General features: G+C 38.4%; 1 protein-coding gene across 3 annotated transcripts in view; it reads right to left on the reverse strand.

The window, feature by feature from the left end:
• Positions 1-2,075: 2,075 nt before the first annotated feature.
• itpr2 (inositol 1,4,5-trisphosphate receptor, type 2) overlaps positions 2,076-22,864 on the reverse strand; it is a 121,515-nt gene continuing 100,726 nt past the window's right edge. For all 3 annotated transcript variants that reach the window (XM_061969928.1, XM_061969927.1, XM_061969926.1), the window contains exons 53-57: positions 22,662-22,783; positions 22,421-22,586; positions 22,174-22,334; positions 10,190-10,351; positions 2,076-2,966 (exon numbers count right to left, since the gene is read on the reverse strand). In XM_061969928.1, the coding sequence (XP_061825912.1) occupies positions 2,886-2,966; positions 10,190-10,351; positions 22,174-22,334; positions 22,421-22,586; positions 22,662-22,783 (692 nt within the window). In that variant the 3' untranslated portion in view covers positions 2,076-2,885. The remainder of the gene's footprint in view (positions 2,967-10,189; positions 10,352-22,173; positions 22,335-22,420; positions 22,587-22,661; positions 22,784-22,864) is intronic.

Raw genomic sequence — 22,864 nt, forward strand, 5'->3', positions numbered from 1 at the left:
TTGCTCAATACTTTGTTGATGCACCTTTGGCAGCAATTACAGCCTCAAGTCTTTTTGAGTACGATGCCACAATCTTGGTATCTTTGGGCAGTTTCACCCATTCCTCTTTGCAGCAGATTGAATGCGAAGCGTTGTTTTTTTTTATCTGTACATTTCTGCATTCATCTTAGTCTAGTCAGGGAGGTGACCAAGAACCCAATGGTCACTCTGTCAGAGCTACAGCATTCCTCTGTGGAGAGAGGAGAACCTTCCAGAAGGACAACCATCTTTGCAGTAAACCACCAATTAGACGGAAGCCATTTCTTGGTAAAAAGTTTGCCAAAATGTACCTCAAAGGCTGATCACCGTGCCAATATCGTCCCGAGGGTGATGCATGGTGGTGGCAGCATCATGCTGTGGGTTTGTTTTTTAGCGGCAGGAGCTGGGAAACTCGTCAGGATAAAAGGAAATATGCTCAGGTGCTGCTGTGGAACCCACCACATCCAAAAGCACTCAGAGGCTCTGTCTTATTTTAGCAACAGACAACAATGTCATTGATAGCGCTAATATCTTTTTCTGATTTTCATGGGGTTTTTTTACTCACTTTTTTGCAAAATGCTTCATGGCAAATCATACAAATTTGCCAATTATATAATGACAGTATCCCCCCTGCCACAAATAGACCGTAGTCCTGCGGGAAACACTGAAAGTAAATTTGTGCACTCCGTAAAGACGTGTCATTTAATTTATGCGATCACTCCTTTTGCAAATAATCAGTGACAGCAGTTACCTTGCACAATATAATTAATCAGATGGGTTCAAAAGAGGAGAGGGATTAATCAATAAAGTCAGTTAAAGTGCAGTAAGATACAAGTATGGAAAAGACTAGCAAACAGAAAGCAAAGCATCATATATGGAATGAACATGAGGGGGAAATGTCTATTTGTTAGTTATTTATTGGTGGATAAAGATACCGTAAATAATACTGTTTGAAGGTTTGATTGGAGTACCTTATTTTCCCGACTATAAACTGCACCTACTACATTTTAGAAGAAAAAGCATTTTTCTATATATTAGCTGCAAATATATACCAGTATGTTGTGAAATAATTTATTTACGTAGAAAGATTTTGTAAATGTTTATTTACATACCTTAAATGTGACAAAATGCTGCCTGTAACACGGCAGTAAAACGGCTGATCAAACAAAACAGAAAAGTAAAAAAAGGTCCTTCATGAGATGAATAAGATATTCTCCTTTTCAATATAGTTCAATATGTTGAATGGGAGTATAAATCTACTTTATGATCTATTGAGTTATTGTAAACACATTAATCCGAGCAAATCGAGTTATGTAAATCCAGATAAACGTAATAAGATTTGGTTCAGAGGAAACTGGATGTTATTAATCAAAGTTTAACTATGGAAAAGAGGCGGGATTCAAAAAGTTTATACTTCTTCCCATGACCCTTTTGAGATAGGTTTAATTTTTAATTTTCTTTCGTGAAACAGTAATATTGTTATTGAGCGCAATATTGTTCTCTGTAGATATGTATGTATATCATGTACTCCATGTATGATATGGAACGGACTATGACATACTCAAACTGAATCAACTCGGTGTTTATCAGGATTATTCTTCCTTATACTTTGTAAACATTTTAAGTTTAAACAGATTCTTAAAGTGAATCATATTAGTACGTTGTCAGATTTCTTTGCTTAATACATTCCATAATTTAGCCGTTAGCGAAGAAAAATCCATAGATTAGTCGCACCTTTGTATAAATCGCAGGGTTTATCACAGCTTGGGAAAAAAGTAGCGGCTTATAGTCCGGAAAATAAAGTAGTTTGAGAATCTTTATGGAGCACAATTCCTACCTATTTTTGTCTGCAAGTGTCTGGTGTGTGTTTGTGGTCCAGTAATAATCATCAGCATGAATGCAACAGCTCAGTGACAACATGAGAACTTTGCATCTAATATTAGATGAGTGATGAGTAGAAATATAATCTGGTTTGAATGAAGATGCGGCTCCCTTCCGTCTACAGTCGAGTTGTTTAGGGGAGCAAATATGAATGTGGTTACAAAGTACACAAATGAGTCATTTTTAACATTTATTACAATAGAAATATTTTAAGAAAAAGTGAGACAACACAAACACATTAATATGTCTTAGAGATGCCAATGTATGATTTAAACACAACATGACCTTCAAGTAAATCCTGCAATAAGTAGTTATCAATTTTATTCACATTCAATTATCATACGGAGGAAATTTCAACAGAGAAAATAACACGGTGCAGTGAACGCATCATAGTCCAAAGCAATACCCCTAAAACTGTCCAAACTAGTCTCTCGTTACAAGTTTCTCCCTTTTCAATAGAAACGTGCATATTAAAGTGAAATTGCTCTTTGATCCAGTTTTAAAAAATACAAGTAAGGCAGCATTTTCCAAAATGTAAAAAAATAACTCCAGTTATGAACATATTCTTACCAGCAATTTTAAAAAGGCTAAAGAAAGCATAATAGAAGTTAGTGAACATAGTCAGATGAAATTTACCAGTACAAAGCTAACCATTTTCTGACCATTAGGAAAAGAAGGCATTAGGGCAGCAGAACAACACATCTTAGTACAGCGACTCCCTTCACCTGCAGTTGGGGACACTCACACTTTGCTAACACCATTATTGGCAGAAGTGAGTCAGACCTACTCACAAAGTGGAGTCCCTCGGCATGCGAGTGTGCAGTTAGCTGAAAATGGCCTCAAACTAAAGGCACCCTGCGACAAATCCTCCATATGTAGGTTTGCATATACAGTATGCATTTGTATTGTTCTTTACAGGCAGGAAGATGGTCCAATCCTGCAGACCAGAGTCTAAGTATTCTCTCCTTGTTTGGGTTCTGGGGCCCTCAATGTGTCGGGATGTGAGGGTTTGTCTGTTGAGAACCCAAGAATCCACGCCTCTGCTTGTGTTTCCTCTGCTCCGTCATCTGTGGAGGGGACACACACTCATTTGGAGGTGGAGTTTAAAAAAAAGAAATAATTTTTTTTAAAATTTTATTACGGTTTTAGTTTGTTTGCACCACTATTTTGGAAATGGCAAACAATCATTCTGTGGTAATTTTCTACTTTTTTTTTTAGGTTGCAAATGACAAATTGGAGAGCAACGTGCACGGTGTATGTGTTACTTTCTCATTCACATGAACTCTTGTTGACACACCGGCATTGTGGTAATGACTGGACAGCAAAACGTCCCGTGAACCTTTACCCTGGCAATCACATGTGGTCATGACATGGTCCTGCTCGTGGAGCACCGCAGGCCAAAGTGGCCCAAATCAGATTGATTTGAGATGTGATTTTTTCCAGCTGACTGTTTACACTGCAAGTAAAATGTGCTTTTTATCAGACTGCAGTGTAAACGTGCGTGTGGCCCCAATGTGGCCCCGACGTGGCTTGCAGGTGCAGTGCGATAAAGTGAAAACAAAGGAAGTTCACCAAGAGGAAGTTGCTACTACTACAAAATAAAATAAGTCGCCACAACTTAAAAATGTGTTGTTTTTTTACGTGAAAATATAAAAATTATAATCTTGGAGAAAAATGTAATTTAAAACATTTGTACGCATGTACAACACTTAAGACCTTCAGTATATCAGTATGTGGAATTAAATTATGGAATGGATTAAGCAAAGAAATCAAACAATGTACTAACATGATCCACTTCAAGAAACTCTTCAAACTTTAAGTGTTTACAAAGTACAAAGAAGAAGAACCATGATAAACATTCTGAATATATTTATCCATCCATTTATTTTCTAGATAATCTTACTCATCTCACCATATGAAATACATCTTACTTCACCAATTATTAGTTATTTATTTGTATTGTTATTACTTATGGAGTATATTGTGAATAAATTGAGAACAGGAAGTGAACAAAAGTTTTAGTAACTGCTATGTAAAGGAACACGGGTAGGGTTAAATAAGCTCTGCTTCTTCCTACTCCTTTTCGAACATGTTGAATAGAGAAACTGGAAATTGTGATGTATCATGTTGTATGCATGCATGTTCCAAATCAACTCAAATTCAACTCAACTCAAAAATAAATTAAAGTAACTAAAATGTATGAATATAATATAGTGTAATATATTTGGGTCGGTTGGAATCTTTTAATGGCTGGTGTGGATCTACGTGAGCTTTATTTTTCAACTCACATGTAAGCAAATGCTACAGCGTCAATTCTGGTCCTTCAAAAATCGCTATTTCTTGTGAATCAAAATATATATTCATATACTACACTGTAAAAAAAATATCCTATTTTTATGGTTAATTTACTCAAAATTTCTACTGTAATTTTTTATTTTTTTTTAAATAGTTTATAAAACTGTAGAATTTAAGACATTATCTGTAAATAAACAATCCGCCTGTTATTTTAAGTAATATGCCAGTAATGACAAACTATGTATATTTCTATTTTTTTTCTACAGAAAAATACCAAATTAATTATACATAGCATTTTCTGTTTTCTTAAATTACTTTCAAATTCATGTAAAATTACAGTAATTATCTTTCATTAAATATGTAGCTTGTTATATCCAAGTCTATGTCCATACTAACAATAGTGTAGAATAAAGGTATTTTTCTGCATAACTGTTTGCATCGTCACTTTATTAAAGGTGGTTGATCTTAACAATTCAGAAAATTTTTTGTAAAATAATGGTATTTTTCTGTGGAACTGCCAGCATTGTCACTTCATTAAAGGTGTTTGATCATAATAATTTGGAAAAACTCTGTAGAATAAAGGTATTTTTCTGCAGAACGGTTTGCATCGTCACTTTATTAAAGGTGGTTGATCTTAATAATTTAGTAAAAATCTGTAAAATTACGATAATTTTCCGCAAAACGTTTCATGAAAATTTCTGTAAATATGTTTTTGATCATTATTTGGTTTACAATGTTTTACTTTAATTTTATGGTTTTCGTTTGGCAGCCGTAGCTGCCAGTAGATGACCGTTTTTTTTACAGAATTTGTTTTTTACAGTGTACGTATAGCTTATTATTTGCACACTATTGACAAGTGATGCACCAAAAATTTGGTCTTCTTAAATAGACTATGCTCACTGGAACCGGATGTCGTGATGAAGTATTCACTTCATCTGGCGACATCTTTCCCTGACGAAAAAGTCACAAACCCCCATTGCGATTAGACTGAAGTCACCTTTGAAAAGATCATATTCCAATTGGATTCGGATTACCCCCTGATTTGAAGCACTTTGGAGCGTTTAGACTGTCAAAAAAAATCAGACCTGCATCACTTGAGGACCAAAAAATCTGATTTGGTTTGCAGTATGGGACCTTATATCGCATATTCACTCATTTATTATGGTATCATAGCGTAAAGCACACGTAATTGTGTACATTTCCAAGTCAGCGGTAGTATAATGACTGACTCGTAGACTGGCTATTTGACTATAAAGGCCTTGGAGCAGTGATTCTCAAACTGGGGTATGGACTCTATCTAGTGGAATGCCAAAGAATCCCTTGATTAAAGCACAGTGTCTTATTTTCCTATATTCAAACACAGATTTACTGTTCAAACTGTGTGTAATATTACAGTGGCCAAAAATATTCAATATAATTGTTTAATAAAACCTCTGCCTTGTTTTTAATTAATACTTAGGCCTACTGTGCTACTGTATTTTAATGTTGGTTATTATTGTGTAGAGAGCCAAGTCTTTTCTGAGATGGTAAATGGTGAACAAAGTTGGAGAGCCCCTGTCTTAGGCCATGTCTACACTAAGTCGTTTAACCCCTTAAACGAATAATTATTTAGCCACACTAAACCATCGTTTAAGGTCCCCCTCCTCGGACAAATTTTTACACGGGTAAGTGCGCCGTGCATTTCTTGAATCTCCGACACTTAGCTTTGTATGGACTCATTGATCGTTTCCAAAGTGAGTTCGGAGAGGAAGTGACGTCAGAAAGACCGCGCCTACACAGGAAGTGACGTCATAAAGAACGCGCCACAGCCAGCTTCATAATAAAGCGGTTTCGTAACTCGGAGGTAAACACTGGAAATATGGAGGTGAATCATCCAGACATGCCCGTGTTTCTCCTTCTTCTACATGTACAGACGCTTGTGAAAATCACACATGAATACCTTAAGAGAAAGCGATTGCAGCTATTTCGGATACAACACTTCTCGGACGGCAAGAGGACTTACCAATGTCGATCGAGGTTAGCTGTGAATTTACCTAGCAAAAAACTTTGTCCATTTGTCGAAGGAGAGTCAACGAGAATGCGAGCTCCCGTGCATGTGATAACAAAGGTAGTGTGTGCTTTTTATTACCTGGCCGACGAGGGAAGACTAACTACGGAAAAGGGGAATGCTTTTGGACTGGCAAAGCAGACTGTATCAGTTATTGTCCGCCATGTATGTCGCGGACTCAACGAACTCACCAAAAACTAATAGACAATGAAGGTGAAGGCAAAAGAGTGAGGAGTGTCCTGAACAGAAATCTAGATCCCAAGATTAATTGTTGTAAAATGTTCTTTATCACATTGTTTACTTTCGTGTCCAATAAAGATTTTATTAATTTTTGATGGCTCAGGTGTGATTCACTACAATAGGGCCCCACAGCGCACTGGATTCCAGTTAATTGAAATACCACAAGACTGGATATTGTTCAGGTAAGTTAAATTTAAGAACTTGCACACAAAGCAACACTGGAGGTGACTATGACGTGCGCATTTTCCGCGCATGCGTACTAGGTCGCGTTGCACCGGCGGACGGCGGTCTTAAACGGTGGCATTGTTGTGTGTGGACACGGATAAGGTTAGGTGTGTGTAAACGGGGCCTTACACTGGTTAAAGCAGTGCTTCTCAATTATTTTCTGACACTCCCCCACAAGAAGAAAAAAATATGTTGCGCCCTCCCACTATCCCCCACAACTATAAATAGTATAATTCACCTTTAAAATTGTTATAAGTACACCTCTGCATAACTTTGTATCCTTATTAACAATAATAAAAAAATAACACATCGATCTTTTCTCGTCTTCCATCGTAGTCACAATGAAGCCAAGCGCTAGATACGCTTTGCTTCGTCTCATTAAAGCACGGCAAAAAAAAAAAAAAAAGATGTTACCCTAGGACACACACACCCCACATCGCACCGAGCCCCCTCATAGGGACCTGCCCCACTCTTTGAGAAGGATTGGGTTCAGGGGTAGGAGCCAACCAGTCGCTGATGCTGCATGTAATGATTGGCATGTAGACTGAGCAATGTCTGAATGTTGTGTGTAATGGCTGACTTGTAGTCTGGCCAATGACCACAAAGTCTGAACAATCGGACTGTGCCGTAAGGAAGGACCAGTTTGGGCAATAGAGTGTGTTATCGTCACACAAGTGAAGGGAGACTGGTGTAAGAGGTCCCAGGAAATTGGAGTTAGGGGTTTGGGGGTTCAGAATTACGGTTACCAGTCACTGGCGCTATGTAATGATTGGTATAGAAATAACAGCTGTGTACATTTCCAAGATCAGCAGAGTTCTGATGAGGGAGGAGATGCTAGAGAATCTTAAAGGGGAACTGCACTTTTTTATCTTGCCCATCATCCACAATCCTTATGTGACACAAGAACACATATCTCTATTTTCTGTGCATCCTATATAGTGAACAACTGCTAGCAAGAGACAGAAAACTACCGGTAATTGGAAGGTAATATTCCACCTATGAAATGCTCTTAAAAACAAAACTTTCAAAAAACCGCCGACAAGGCACCATTTACATGCCGTGACCTGCAATATAACCAAACTGTAACAACATTCTTATAAAAGCTAACAGGAAAAACTATTTTTAGTAACAGTGTCTTGGTCACAGAGAGATGAGTTGGCTACTGAGCTACTGTTGCCTATAAGTTGGTAAAAGTTTGTACTAGATTATAAATCATGCCTTGCACTTGTGTACTAGAAGATTTTGTCCATAAACCGAGTTGGTCAACTTTGAAATTAAACTTAGACCCTAAAACATCGCTAGGAAGATACGATAATATGCTCGTTTTCCCCCAGTATGTTTTTAGGATTTTTGAAGCAAATGTGCTTATCTGTTGCTGGTGTGAAAGCATGGAATTCTCTAGACAAAGACTTAAAAAGTTGCAAGAATATCTTTGAATTTAAAAGGAGTTACAAAAATAGACAACTGGAATTATATCAAACTGATTTTTGATTTTGATTGGAACGTGTCATTTTGAAAATGCTTAAACAAAAATTAAAAGTATGTTGGAGTTCGGGTGTTGGTGGAGGGAACAGTGATAAAGTCATCTAAATAATTTGTGTTAAAAAGGGGGCAGATAAATATAAGAATAGCATTCTTCTATCTGCTCCTTTCTGATCATGGAAATGTATAATAAACAAAAAAACAATGAAAGTGGCTTGTATATATGCATTTTCATGAAAGGAATAAAAAGAAATGATGATGATGATGATGATGATGATGCTTAGTTCATCATCTAACAGGGAACATAAGTCTCCCATCATTCGGCATGGCATCCCAGTGAGAGCAGACATTGTACAGCAAGTGATTAATTTATGATGTTTGTATTCTGTATTTCTTGTTTAGCACTTAGCTATAGGGCTACGAGATGCTTGTGTTTCACTAGTACCAGATCTGCTTTGCCCACGGCTTGTAAAACGTGTAGTTCATCCTCAAAAAGATAAGGTTCTGGATTGTCATTTGTCCCAAAGTAGTCGTCGTTGGCTCTCATGAAGTCAGCAATGATTAGTTAGAGTTGTTGTTGAAGGAAATGGCGAATATTGCTTTGCTTTCAATCAATGCACCCAGAAAATAAATTCTGGTAATGCTTAAAATTACCAAAATACTGTAAATATTACAGTATTACCATGAACGTGCCTACATCATATATATAATTTTTTTTAAAGATTTTTGAATGTTTTCTTTTTTATAGGACCTTATAGGCTAGCAGTTGTTTCATTATTTAGGATGCACAGAAAAGAAAAAGAGTTCTGGTCTTGCATAAGGATTGTGGATGATGGGAAATATTTAAAAAATGTGGAGTTCCCCTTTAAGCTTGCATATGTGGATACATAGACACCTTTCTGTATAGTATAGTTGTTGATGGGAAGTGCAAGAAGTGATTTTGGTAATGACACACCTGATTAAAGCCATTAGTTTAAGTACATGCATATAAATCAGAGGTTTGAAGTCAGAAATCCATGATAACCTGGATCGGCTGGTACAAGTCACAGCCAAAACTGCTGTGAGAGGTTGACAAATGTTGTTTTCTTGCTTCCATCATTACTTTGACACATCTGTCAGAACAGGAACAAGGACAAGCCTGTGACCAGACTCACATGCCAGGGAGGCAGGTGATGCGAGTGATCAGTCATGCTCCAGCAGCCAAGTCACCAAACCAGCCCCAAGACAACTTTTTACATCGTTGCCCTCCATGATGTGATAGTCGCCCGTCACTATGGATTTGCAAGGCCATCAAAGATCGGAAAAATTCGTATAAGGAAGTTACGTATTTTGGATGCTTGGAAGAGGGTTGGCAGGGCAGGGAATCAATGTTGGTATAGTTCCAGAAAAAAAAGACTTCTCAACAAAAAGTGCATCCTTTTTTGTGGGTGATGATGTCAGCACGTCTTGATTGATACGTAGACAGGCCAATGTCTGAATTAGGTGGGAGAGCGTGGTGTGTCCTGATTGGCTTGCAGACTGAGCAATGTCCTGGGATTAATATACCAATCAGACCGTGCTATGCAATAACTGCCTTGCAGACTGACCAATGACTATATAGAGGTTAGAGTTAACAGTCAACCAGTCACTGTAATAATTGGCATGCAGTCGATTGACCAATGTGTGCATGAAGTGAAAGCAACATTCCAATCAGGCAGTACCTTGTAGACTGACCAATGACTACAGGAAGTACAGTTAGACTGTAAAAGAAAGAAGGACCTGAAGAGAAGATACGTCTGGGGAATAAAGGCTGCATTGTCACTTTAGGAAGTGAGACTGCGGTCCAAGAGGTCACAGGAAATAGGCCATCCTCATCCTATTTCCTGTGACCTCTCGTACCGCAGATGTTGTAAATTCAATGATTGCATTATGTAGCTGAGGTTTATTGTGTCCCAGTAAATAAGAGGCTATAGCTACTGTAGGTAGCGGTCAGATGAAGAGAGTATGCAAATGTTTATTTACCTGCTCCTTGAGCTCAGACAGTTGGGAAGAGAGCTGAGCTACCAGCGTGACAGTGATCTCCAGTTTCTCCTGCAGGCACCGCATCTCATTCTGCTCGTTATACCCCTCGTTGCTCACTAGAGACATGGCCCGCATTCGGGGGAACCACTCCAAGTTTTTCTCCTGAGAGATGAGGGAGAGATGGGGTGTGAGCGAAGCGCGAGAAGGATGAAGTGAATAACGGTCAAAATACAGCTGAGTCAGAATGTCAAGGATACGGCAGAGGCAGCAATTTTGGCTAAGTCAGCCCCAAGCAGGGTGTGATTCAGGGAGTGTTACTGTGCTACAGACACATTACTAAGGAGTGGGAAACACAGAGGTGTTAGGAACTGGAATCAACTTTTAATAGAAATAATCTTCAGAGAACAGAAGCTGTTCTTTGATTTGCTTTTTAGTGTGACAATGTAACAAACTGTCCGTCTTCACTACTGTCTGTAGGCTGGATGTGCATATGTGATTGTTTATTCATTAAAACTTCATCAGTAAAAAAATAGCCATCAATACACAGGAAATTTCACCAGAATCCAACTTAATCCACTATGAGAAATACAGTCAGAAGTTTACAAAGTCAACAGTTCGAGCAGCTAGGAGTGTAACGATTCCTTTTAACAATCATTTGATTCGATATTTGTGGTTGTCGATACAATTCAGGAACGATATCATTTATTTTATTTTTTTTACGATATAATACGAAACAGTTCAGTGAGTTTAAATTGATTCAGTAACTTTTTTGCAAAGAAAACAAAATAAGCAGTGTGACTGTGAAATAAATACTGGATACTGGACACTGCAGGTGAAGTTTCCTATATTCCTGTTATTTCTTGTAAGGGAAATATGTATAAATAAATTATGGATACAAACAACAAATATTGGCCAATGCATTCACATTTTGTTTGAATAAAGTGCAACCAACAATTTAGGTTGAATTAAGAAGAGGAAACATTTTCTGCTCTTACTTCCAACATTCAAGCAAATTTCAATAAAAGTACAGCAACCAACATTTTACCGGTAGATTTACCTGATAAATTAAGTTCCTCTACCCGGCCATAAAGTATCTGTTTACTGCTCTGGCGTCACCACTGAAGGACAGTGTCCCAGGTGTGTCTCCTCATCCCTGTTGATGGCGTTAGACTATCGCTTCCCAATTTCAATAGCTTCCTTCATCCATCTCTTTTATTTCTTTCTTTTTCATCAAATAACTTCTCCTTGTGTTCCGGGAGTCGGTGCATCAGGGTCACTTGCTCTGCTGTCACTTCCATTGAGTTGGCCACATCTTCTGTGGTTTAAAGTTGTGTTGCAGCTTTATCATCAGGTTATGTCGTTTGTATTTATTGTGGCTTTTGTAATCTTGCTGGAGCTGAAAATTTTGATAAGAAATGCACAGCAGTGGAGAAGCACCACAACAGCACCGCCTGTTAAAAGGCACACATCCGTCGCAGATATTAAACTATTTGTTATGACTCTGTTATGACGGGAAAATAGACTTATCAATTAACATCTTTATTATTAAAAGCACTAAACCTCATAAAATCTGTTGTTCTTAAATCCAATGTTTTCCTTTTTCTATTATCAATAAAAACAAGCGATTCCCTATTAAAACGATCTTGGATGGATACCTATCTGTTGGAACGCAAACTTGCCGAGCACAGATCGATATACTTGAAATTCGGGAATAGAAATTGATCTATCGATCAATCGTTACACCCTTACTAGCAGCCCACATGGGCAAGCCGGATGCCTTCTAGTCAATGGTATCATGGTCAGACACAACAAAGATGAAGGTAATTGATCAAAGTGACAAGAAATATGTTTGGAGAAGTCTAGGTGAAGGTGAAGAAGTGTCAAGTATGGTGGTGGCAGTATAATGCTCGCTGGGGCTGTGTGCCTGCCACTGGTACTAATACACTGTACAAAGTAGATCAGCAATGAAGAAAGACCACCACCAACTTCACTTCAAATCAAATGAAACATGAACACAATTGGGAGGTTAAATGGTCCAAAAGACATCCAAACTAGTTTTGGAACTGATATGGTAGGCTCGAATAAAGCTTTTGGAACGGCCTTTATCAAGCTTGACTTTAACCCTATTGAACATTTGTGGACTAATATAAAAAGGCATGTCCGTGCTAGGAAACAAACCATTTTTAAAGAATTCTACCAATCTAATTTTGCCAAGTAGAATGGTAAAATAGCCAACAATGATCATGTCAGATGTTGGGGATATTTTTTTCTGAATTTTGTAATTCAGACAAAACTAATGAGGACACTGGTTCTCAGGATTATACAAAATAGCAAAATTAGTAAATGAAGAAATCCGGCCCCCTGATCCTTAGCTTTCTAGAACGTGGCCCTCAAAACAATTTAGTTGAATATCCCTGATAAATACTGTATAATTCGACCCTAGAAAAAGAATAGTTAGAATGAATTATGAATTGACATGACATCCATTGCCATGATTTAATTTTCTTTAAATACAATAAAATAAAATATAAACATCAACAACAATTACCCAGTATTTATTCTGTTCCTTAAAGGGGTACTGCACTTTTTTGGGGGTGGAATTTTGCCTATCGTTCACAATCCTTATAAGGGACAAGAAGACAAACGTTTTTTTGTTTTTCGCTTTCTAACATGTAAAAATCGGCTCGATCTTAATGGCTAGCAATGCAGCTAATGGGAGCAATCAATTCTACCACTTAATCACTTTAAAATGCATTCAAAAACGGTCAACAATACTTCATTTACGTTCCGTAACCTGTATAATAACCAAACTGTAGCGACATTGTTATTGTAAGAGCGAACACATCGGCGCGCTACGGTATTAGCCGTAAAGGCTAACTACCGCAAGAAATATTACTGTGTGCACTTGAAAAGTGGTGCCAACCGCCTTATTTTAGAAGGATTTTGCGTGCAAAAGAGGCTTTTTTACCACGGAGACACTCATTTACTGCAAATTCATGTCATGCTCATACCTGTGTGCGATGTGTTGAATCAGCGACACACATCTATAATCTGTAACAACTTTTCTGATTTACAATAGAGAAAATAGAAACGTATGCACACTAATCGCATCACCAGTGCATTCGTGCGCCTGGAATGATTCAAACGCAAAAAAATGATAAAGAAAGACATATTTTCATGTAGGAGGTATGTTATTCTAATATATTTCCTAAATATTAAAAAAAGAACAACATTAAAACAAAACGCCAGCAGACACCAAAACGCATCAATTGACTTCATTTTAATCAGCCCTTTAAGTCATACAGCAGCAATAACAAAATGAAATTGCTGAATAGACAATCTGTCTAATATTTTTTAAATTTCTGTCAGTCCAAAAATGTTGACACACACACGTGGAACGTAGGATTCTTGTCTGACCATTGTCTCTCTGTGCATCGTCAGCACTGATCCTGCAGCAGTGTGTGGAACTGTCAGTTTGCATGTCCTTCTGACGTGTGGTAAATAAAACGCAAAATAGTGCTCGCAAAACAGTGATGAGTGTTGATAAATCACATTGCATGTGCTAAATAATTATAATTCCATTTTCTCCTCCCAGTATTGTGGGCGTTTTAGTGATCAGCATATATTTTGCATATTAATGAAGACAGAGACGTAAAATGGATTGCACAACTTATTCTGCTTACTTGACAGACGATATCCACTTTACACACATTTAGTAGATCAGCTTTTCGTGTGCTATCAAGTTTGCACGTGTTTTAGTACACGCAAACCTTTGGTAAATCAGCTCTTTCGTCGACTAAAACTAAATCAATTTAGATGACTAAAATATGACAAACTAAAATATATTTTTCAGCAAAAGACTGACTAAAACTAAGTTAAAACCTGCTGCCATAAATTAACACTGACGGTAAGTGTTTGTTTTATTATGTTCATAGATTAGATTTGGATCTGCTTATCGCTCAACTTCTAAAAGTTGAAGTTTATCCTCCGTTTATTCAAGCTCAATAATGTAAGGTTCTAAATCATCATTTGTCCCAAAGTAGTCGTTGTTGTCGTCTCACCTCACGTCTGTCATGATTACTGGTAATTGTTGTTGTTAAAGGAAATAGCGAACATTGCTATGCCCTCTGGGAAATCATTGCGCACAGAAAAAAAGTTATGGTAATGCTTGAAATTACCAAAATACTGTAAATATTAGGTTATCATTAATGAGCCGGTTGCTACCATACATATTTATACACACCATATATATGTAAAATGTTGGCTCTATAGGAGTAATAGATCGAACACCCTTTACCTGCATTGTTAGCCAACTATTGCTAACATTTATTTACGATTTAAAATGTGTAAAAAAGAGAAAGACATACAGTATGTGTACTTGTCCCACATAAGGATTGTGAATGATAGGCAAAACTCCCAAAACAGTGCAGTTCCCCTTTGACAGTACCATATTCTAGTCCTAAACATGGGAATATATTACAGCCCAAGAACCACATTATGCTCCTACATCAAGGGCGCCAGGAAAATCCCAACCATTTATTTTAAAACCTCTGAAGAACAAATATTTGTGTGTTCTTCTTAGAGGTCATCTAATAAAATTTTTCGACCAAAACCAAACCCCCCATGACTTAGCATTCTTTGCTGCTTAACTGATCAATTTCTTCAGCTAAATTTGCATGAAGTTACAGACTTCCATGTGATTCCACATGCTGATTGCACTGTGCCGCAGTCACCTTTTCATCAATGTACACACTGTATCGTACATGTCGAGATGCACACCAACTAGAAACTTCAGACAAGAACCTCAGGAGCCTAGGGCCAAAACAACAGCATCAGCAAGAAATCATGTTCTCAAACTTTAAAGTAAAAATTACACTATCATCACACAACACGTTAAATACCTTTCCTGAAAGGTCTGGGGGTCAAGATAAAAGCCACCAGTGCTAAATGTCATTTTTTCAAAATGTTTTGTAGGTAAAAAAGTAAAAGACACCAAATAAGTTATATTACACAACATTTGAGTAAGAGGTTGGTAAGAGTTCAATTGTGGAAAATTAACTGTTAAGAAATAAAAAATACCACTGTCATATTTTAGTTTTTGTTCAAAACTAGTTTCCATTTCAACTACTATAGATTGAAATCCAAAATAGTTTTCCCCATAAAACAAATTCAATTAATCCATTCCAAACACCAAAAAATACTAACACAACCACATTTAATATACCGTATTTTCCGCACTATAAGGCGCACCTAAAAACCACAAATTTTCTCAAAAGCTAACAGTGCGCCTTATAACCCGGTGCGCTTTATTACGATTAATTTTCATAAAGTTTCGATCTCGCAACTTCGGTAAACAGCCGCCATCTTTTTTCCCGGTAGAACAGGAAGCGCTTCTTCTTCTACGCAAGCAACCGCCAAGGAAAGCACCCGCCCCCATAGAACAGGAAGCGCTTCACCCGCCCCCATAGAACAGGAAGCGCTTCACCCGCCCCCGGAAGAAGAAGAAAAAACGCGCGGATATCACCGTACGTTTCATTTCCTGTTTACATCTGTAAAGACCACAAAATGGCTCCTACTAAGCGATCCGGTTCATAAAAAGACGCAATCTCTCCATCCGCACACGGATTACTACCGTATTTCACAGCAACTGAACCGCACTGTGGAACGGGAGCACGTACGGTGAATATTCGCTCCACAGGGAATGAGAAGTCATCCTTCACTGTGGTTCTAGCTTGCCATGCTAACTTCCACTCATGGTGATATTCAAAAGGAAGACCTTGCCAAAAGAGACCTTTCCAGCCGGCGTCATCATAAAAGCTAACTCGAAGGGATGGATGGATGAAGAAAAGATGAGCGAGTGGTTAAGGGAAGTTTACGCGAAGAGGCCGGGTGGCTTTTTTCACACAGCTCCGAAGGCGAACACACCTTCACTAAGACGGGCAGACAGCCTCGGACGACATACGCCAACATTTGCCAGTGGATCGTAAATGCTTGGGCAGATATTTCGGTCACAACTGTGGTCCGAGCTTTCCGGAAGGCAGGATTCACAGAACAACAGCGACACTGACTCCCGATGACTTCTACGAGACGGAACCGGCCATTTTGGATACCACGCTTGCGCAACTTTTCAATTCGGACACCGAAGACGAAGAATTCGAAGGATTTACGAATGAAGAATAACTTCAGAAGGTGAGCGCTATGTTTATTTTGTGTGTTGTGACATTAACGTTCGAGCAACATTATGTTACTATTGCTCTACACCATTTTGAATTTTACTATGTTTGTGATTGCACATTTGCGTACATTTTGGGACAGAGTTGTTAGAACGCTGGTTTTCAATATATTATTAAAGTTTGACTGAACTATCTGACTGTTTTTTTGACATTCACTTTAGCGCAGCGTTTTTTTGACATTCACTTTAGCGCAGCGTAGGCGCGGCTTATAGTCCGGGGCGGCTTATTGGTGGACAAAATTATGAAATATGTAATTCATAGAAGGTGCGGCTAATAATCCGGTGCGCCTTATAGTGCGGAAAATACGGTACAACAATTACAGTTTTACATGCAAAAAACAATGTGAAATACATGTAAATGATCATTTAAAATGGATAAACTTTTAAACTTTTTTTTAAAGACTCTTGTTGGCAAAGAAGGCAATTAGCAGAGACTGACAAGGTAAGGCAAAGATACCTTCCAACTAGTTAATGCTTGAATTCAATGGTGTTCCTCACCTTCTTTATCAAAGAGATTTACTCACAACTGTCTTGGACGCCATGGTGGCTTATTTTGCAGTTGTACGCAAAAAAAGCACCAAAGTGTATTTAATTGTACACTGACAAAATGACTTGTTGGTTAGACACAATGTTTTGCCATACGAAAACCAAGACGCTATACAAAAATCAGGGAAATCCATTGGCGAAAATGTTTGACGAGAACCGAATCATACAAAAAGTGGACGTCTGAAAATCAAGGTGTTACACATGAACATTTTAAGACTTACAGTATGTATTGTATGTTATTCTAAAATTCAAAAGGTCCGCATGATGTTTGACTGTTCATCGGAAAACAATAAATAGATATTGCAAGAAAGATCAACTGCGATTGATGCATTGACCTTTTATGGACTCTTGAGCCCTGACCAAATAACAATTCCAATTGTTTAAACTGATTGATGACACAGATTGCACCTCAAACACAAAGAGAGATATGACGATAGATGATTTTCCACAGTTAATCAAACACATAATGGAATGCAACACTGTCCCTTGTTGTATAAACCTCAATACACTTTATCCCATCAAGCAAATTTTGACCTCCGCCTTCAGTATACATGACAAGTACAGGCTCTTTTGCAATTCTGCCATCTCTGCTGCTCTATTGTCTACAATGTGGTGTGTGTGTGCATGTGTTTTATGGGGTAAATGAAAGGCTCATAATGTGACATGTGTTGTGTGTGTGTGTGTGTGTGTGTGTGTGTGTGTGTGTGTGTGTGTGTGTGTGTGTGTGTGTGTGTGTGTGTGTGTGTGTGTGTGTGTGTGTGTGTGTGTGTGTGTGTGTGTGTGTGTGTGAGGGAGAGAGAGTCAAAAGGACAGGACAGCACGTGCCAGGCAGGCTGAGCTATTAGCAGACCACTTGAGATGGGTTATGTAAGAACGCTGTGGCTGCTGCAGTACCTGCTGGGCCTGTAGAAACTGTCCCTTTGCACACATACACCAGCCAACACACACTCATAGTACATGTTCAGCAGTGACATGCGGTCAGGGGAGGCAGGGGTCATGCGATCATGCAAAGAAATAAAATGCATAATGATAAAATAATTGTAATTGTTAGTTTTTAATTTTCATTTAGCTTCACCCATTTGGATTATTTTTTCTTCAAAATCGCTGAATTTTCGCAATCCCTCGTTAACTTCTCTGTCTGCCGTGCGGTCAGAGCGCGTTCTTGTCTGGTGTGTTGCTGAGCGTTCAAAACGGCAGACAAAAAAGTCTGAGGTGAGGCAAACAGTTCTCGTGTCTCACAATAGGGGCGCTCATGATCAGAGACATACGGTGGCGTGAGCGAGTCAAGTGCCGCAGCGAGTAACATGTTTTGTGTGTTGGTGAGCCATCAAAACGGCAGAGAAAAAAGTCTGAGGTGAGGCAAACAGTTCTCGTGCCTCACGATAGGGGCGCTCATGATCCCAGACATACGGTGGCCTCAGCGAGTAAGTGCCACAGCGACTTGTTTTTTCCGTCTCGTGCAACCAGACTTTCAACATGGATGACTACATTTCCACACAAACAGTTTTCTAAAGTGGACTTTCAAGCGAAGCAGGAGATAATTACTAAAGGAAGACCAGCGCTGTAGCTGAATGGTTTGTTTCAATCAAGAGGACGGAAAGTTACTCGCTCTTTCCAAACGGAGTGGTATACACGAAAAGACTGGCTTTGTGGATGTTCTGCAAGAAACCACTTTTTCTGCTTTCCTTGCCTTCTTTTTTCAACCTGTGGAACTGTGTGGACTCAAATGGGATTTTGTGACCTAAAGAGTTTGCAAAGAAGCCTCACCAAACATGAGCGGTCGGCCGTTCATATTCAAAGCTAGATTGCGCTAAAAACGTTTGGGATGATGAGGATAGACTTGGCTTTGGATGAACAGCGGCGAGTCAACATCAGTGTCCACAATGCTAAGGTAAAAGAGAACCGAGAGATTTTAAAAGATCTCATCAATACGACCTGCTTCCTCGCCAAACAGCAGCTAGCATTTCATGGAAATGATGAGAGTAAGAGCTCTGCTAATTGCGGCAACTAAGTTGAACTCTTACAAGACTTTTAAAACTGAAGGAAATGAAGGAGGACTTTTACCAGAAAGTGACGGATATTTTTATCCAGAAGGACCGGTGCATGGACTTCATTTATAAGTAAAGATAAGACGGCGATAACATTATTTTTGTTTAGTTTTTAATGAAATGCACATTTTGTGGGCGACAGTTTGTATGTGTAAAGAATGCAGAAATGAAACATAACCCGTAAACTGCTGCCAATCAAATGGCAAATAATCTGCGTTGAGCGCATATATTTGTAAATCTGATTCTGATTACGTCAGTGCCTCACCAGCTATAAACCTCACCGCACGTCACTGATGTTCAGTAACACCATGCTATTCAACATCACTTTGTCCCACCAATGTATAAACAGCAATGCACGTGTGTTGAATCATTTGCTACGTCATGAATCAATAGATTAACACACAACATCTACAGTTCAGCTTCAACTCTAGAGGCACACTTTACTTGTTTCTCCCCAACTTTTTTCCCCAGTAAATTGTTTGCAAATGCATGTGTGTACTCTTTAAATGTTTGAATTTGTGTCCAGGTAAAACCTTTGATTAAAAATCTCTAGGAATAATACATTAAAAAGTTAAGAAAACATTTATTTTAAGCTGAACATATGACAACTGAAAATATCTTAGCTACATTTCTATTATTTCATGATTGTTTTTATTATAATTGTCTTTTTATTTATAATTTGATTTGGCTTCCTGTAAATGTATGCATTTGTAAAGCCTTTTGAATTTTGAATTTGGCTCTATAAAATAAGGCATGGTAAATAAACTTACCATGCCTAATTCAACTTACTGAATGAAAGGATAATAATTTCGAAATCAGCCCCGAACTTCCATTCATTCGTCCTTATAAGGAATTTTGTATTTTCTGACTTATACATTTTATTACAATGTTTAATACTTACATTATAAAATGCCAAAGCATCATATAATAAGGTTCATACATTTTGCCGTGAGCTTGCACACAGTTTTGGATGCCTCTGTTCTAGGGGTTTTGCAGTCTGGCTACAAGTGACGTCAGAGCGAGGCGGACACACTTATTTAATTAAGCATTAAGCTCTCAGTGGGGGAGGAGCTCTTTCCATAATAGAGTAGACTGGGTTCAAATGCTAACCACACACTACCCCAGAAGTTAAGTATCTCTATCTTAGCACATACACTATGTATCTCTGCAGCCATGCACAAGCATCAAGCTGGAGTTTCAGTTAAATTTTCGGTAGCTGAAGAAGAAGAGGGCCATCGTACCAAGTCATCTCACTAACGGAGGCGGATCCAAAATCTAAACATTTCATGCAAACGTTTGCAGCTCAGCAAAAAAACTGAATTATAACGTGACAATAGGGTTGAGATGAATAAAACCTGCTTGTGCGCCATCTTAAATCATACACAAGATAGAAAAGCCAAGCCCGATTTGCGGTAAATAACTTAGTTGAGTACAGTGCAAAGTTTAACTGTTTACTATGAGTACTGTGTCTATGTTTGTTCTCTTTAGTAGATCAGGTCCTGAGATGGAAGAATGGTTCTCCTGGGATTCAGGGTGTGTTCACACTTCTAGTACGGACTCTTTGTGGTCAATTTAGCACATTATGGGTATTGTTCACGCTTATAATAATGCCAAATAACGCTCTTACATAAAGTTGTGGCTCGATTGGACAGTACAGTACAGTACAATGTCCGACTGGCTCATGCATCCAAAACGACATGAAGTCTTCCAGGTCATATACACTTGGAGAACTTTTTTCTATGGTGGCAATTTTTTACCATTTTATTTTTTAAAGATTTTCACTCAGCTTTCTGTAAGGCTCCTATTTGGTGACATCATATCTGGCTGCTGGCCTTTCAAGTAGGGAAAGCTCATTTACAGCTCCTCTCTAAACATTTGTACAGTCTACAATAACAGATAAAAGATACAAAGATGCTATATTTTACAAAGAAAACGTCACTTCCAGGATTGTAAAATCCACCCTATCAACTCGGAACAAGGGAATGAAACTTAAAAAATGCGGCAGTGGTTTACTGTCTATTTAAAGATCACTGATTTGTTAATTTTGCTGTCAATCAAAAAGGAATTTAGCTTCAGACTGATTATCCAATCATCATGCAGAAGCTCAGCATACAGACCAGCAAAGGCAAAGCCCACTTCTCCATACACTTATAGAGACGGTGAGCATCCCATGGGCGGGACAAAGCCTAACATTTATCCAATGATTGTCAAGTTTCGTTGCAGTGGAACATCCCAGTCTCTGCTCCTCTCCGTTAAAGTCAATGGACGCTCAGCTTCAACAATGTTTAATGCACTGTGACGCTACCACAATGTATGGGAAAGTTGCGCCAGCGTTCGCGAAAGTAGCTGATTCCAAACAAAAGTAAAATGCATTCTAGCGCTTATTTATAAGTCAATGAAATGTAAACACAAAAAAACATATTTTACCACTTTTTATTTTTTTGACATTTTAAGGGAAGCTCAGCTTCCCTGGCAGTCTTAGAGCGATCGCCCTGGGATTCACACATAACTCATTTAGGACTAGAATCCACTGAAAGGTGAACCAACAATCTTTTCTGAGGTGGTCTAGGGTGTCCTAGACCAGGGGTCCCCAAACTTTTTGATTCGGATTAAAAAAATCTGGCCCGGGCCGGGCTGTGTATGTATGTATATATATATATATATATATATATATATTCTGAGCGCGATGATGTCACGTTATCGATGGGAAAATGCATTTTTAGACAATATGATTTGCCTGAGCGGCTAGGAGACACGGAGAGTAACAAGCGGTAGAAAATGGATTAGAAAGGACAGATTTTTAAAAATAATAATAATATATATATATATATATATATATATATATATATATATATATATTTGTTTTTCTTTTAACTTGGGACTTCCCCCGGGCCAGATACGGCTGTAGTTTGGGCACCACTGTCCTAGACTATGTTCACACCTAACCAACAGGACCATACGAGAAGAGCAAACAGATTCTCGACAGTTTTAACCGGACCGTAAATGACAAGAGTGAACTCGCCCCTGAACTGTGAAATTAAATTACCTAAGTCCACCACCTATTCCGGATTTACACTAAAAACTTAGGTATTCTTCCTGATGTGCCCTTTCTTCACAAGATTTCCCAGAAGTAGTGTGTGCTGGCATTGTACACTGACCTCCATCATCATTGCGACATAGCTTTCTGGACCCGTGTATTCGGTGGGATCCTTCACTCGAATCAGAACCAGGAAGTAAAGGTAATGCCACATATTGTGCTCAGACAAAATGTGCTCTTCGAAGGACACAGTCTTGTTGTCAAATTTATCCCTTTCCAAACCTGAAAGATAACAAAAGATAGTGTCTTACAACTTTTTTAAACATATTTGATCTATTTTCCTTTTTAGACCACAAAGCTATACACACCACAAATAAAACAGGTTGTTTTAAGGATCTCCTCCTTCTTCTGTTTCTCACTCCTTAAATCCGCAAAGGTGTCGATGATGACACCAAAGATGAGGTTGAGAACAATGATGATGACAACAAAGAAGAAGAGCAGGTCGTAAACCACACGGGCTGCAAACAGCGGCTCCTTGATGAATATAAAGCCAACATGGAAATTAGATGGTGGAAAACTAATTACATATTTTAAAAGCTTTTGTCTGACCTCTTTGGAAGGTTTTCTTAGTATATCGCCAACCCCGCCACCATTACGTAGTCCTTGGTTCAACACTGTGATAATACACATAAGTAGAGTGTCGCACACTCTCTCTATTCCCTCGTCTTCATCTATAACACACAAATGTACACGCACACAAAAACACACACACGTGAGCAGTGCAATGTAACAGAGGAAAATTCCAGTACAAT

Source organism: Nerophis lumbriciformis, linkage group LG10 (genome assembly GCF_033978685.3).
Source record: "Nerophis lumbriciformis linkage group LG10, RoL_Nlum_v2.1, whole genome shotgun sequence".
Lineage (NCBI taxonomy): Eukaryota > Metazoa > Chordata > Actinopteri > Syngnathiformes > Syngnathidae > Nerophis > Nerophis lumbriciformis.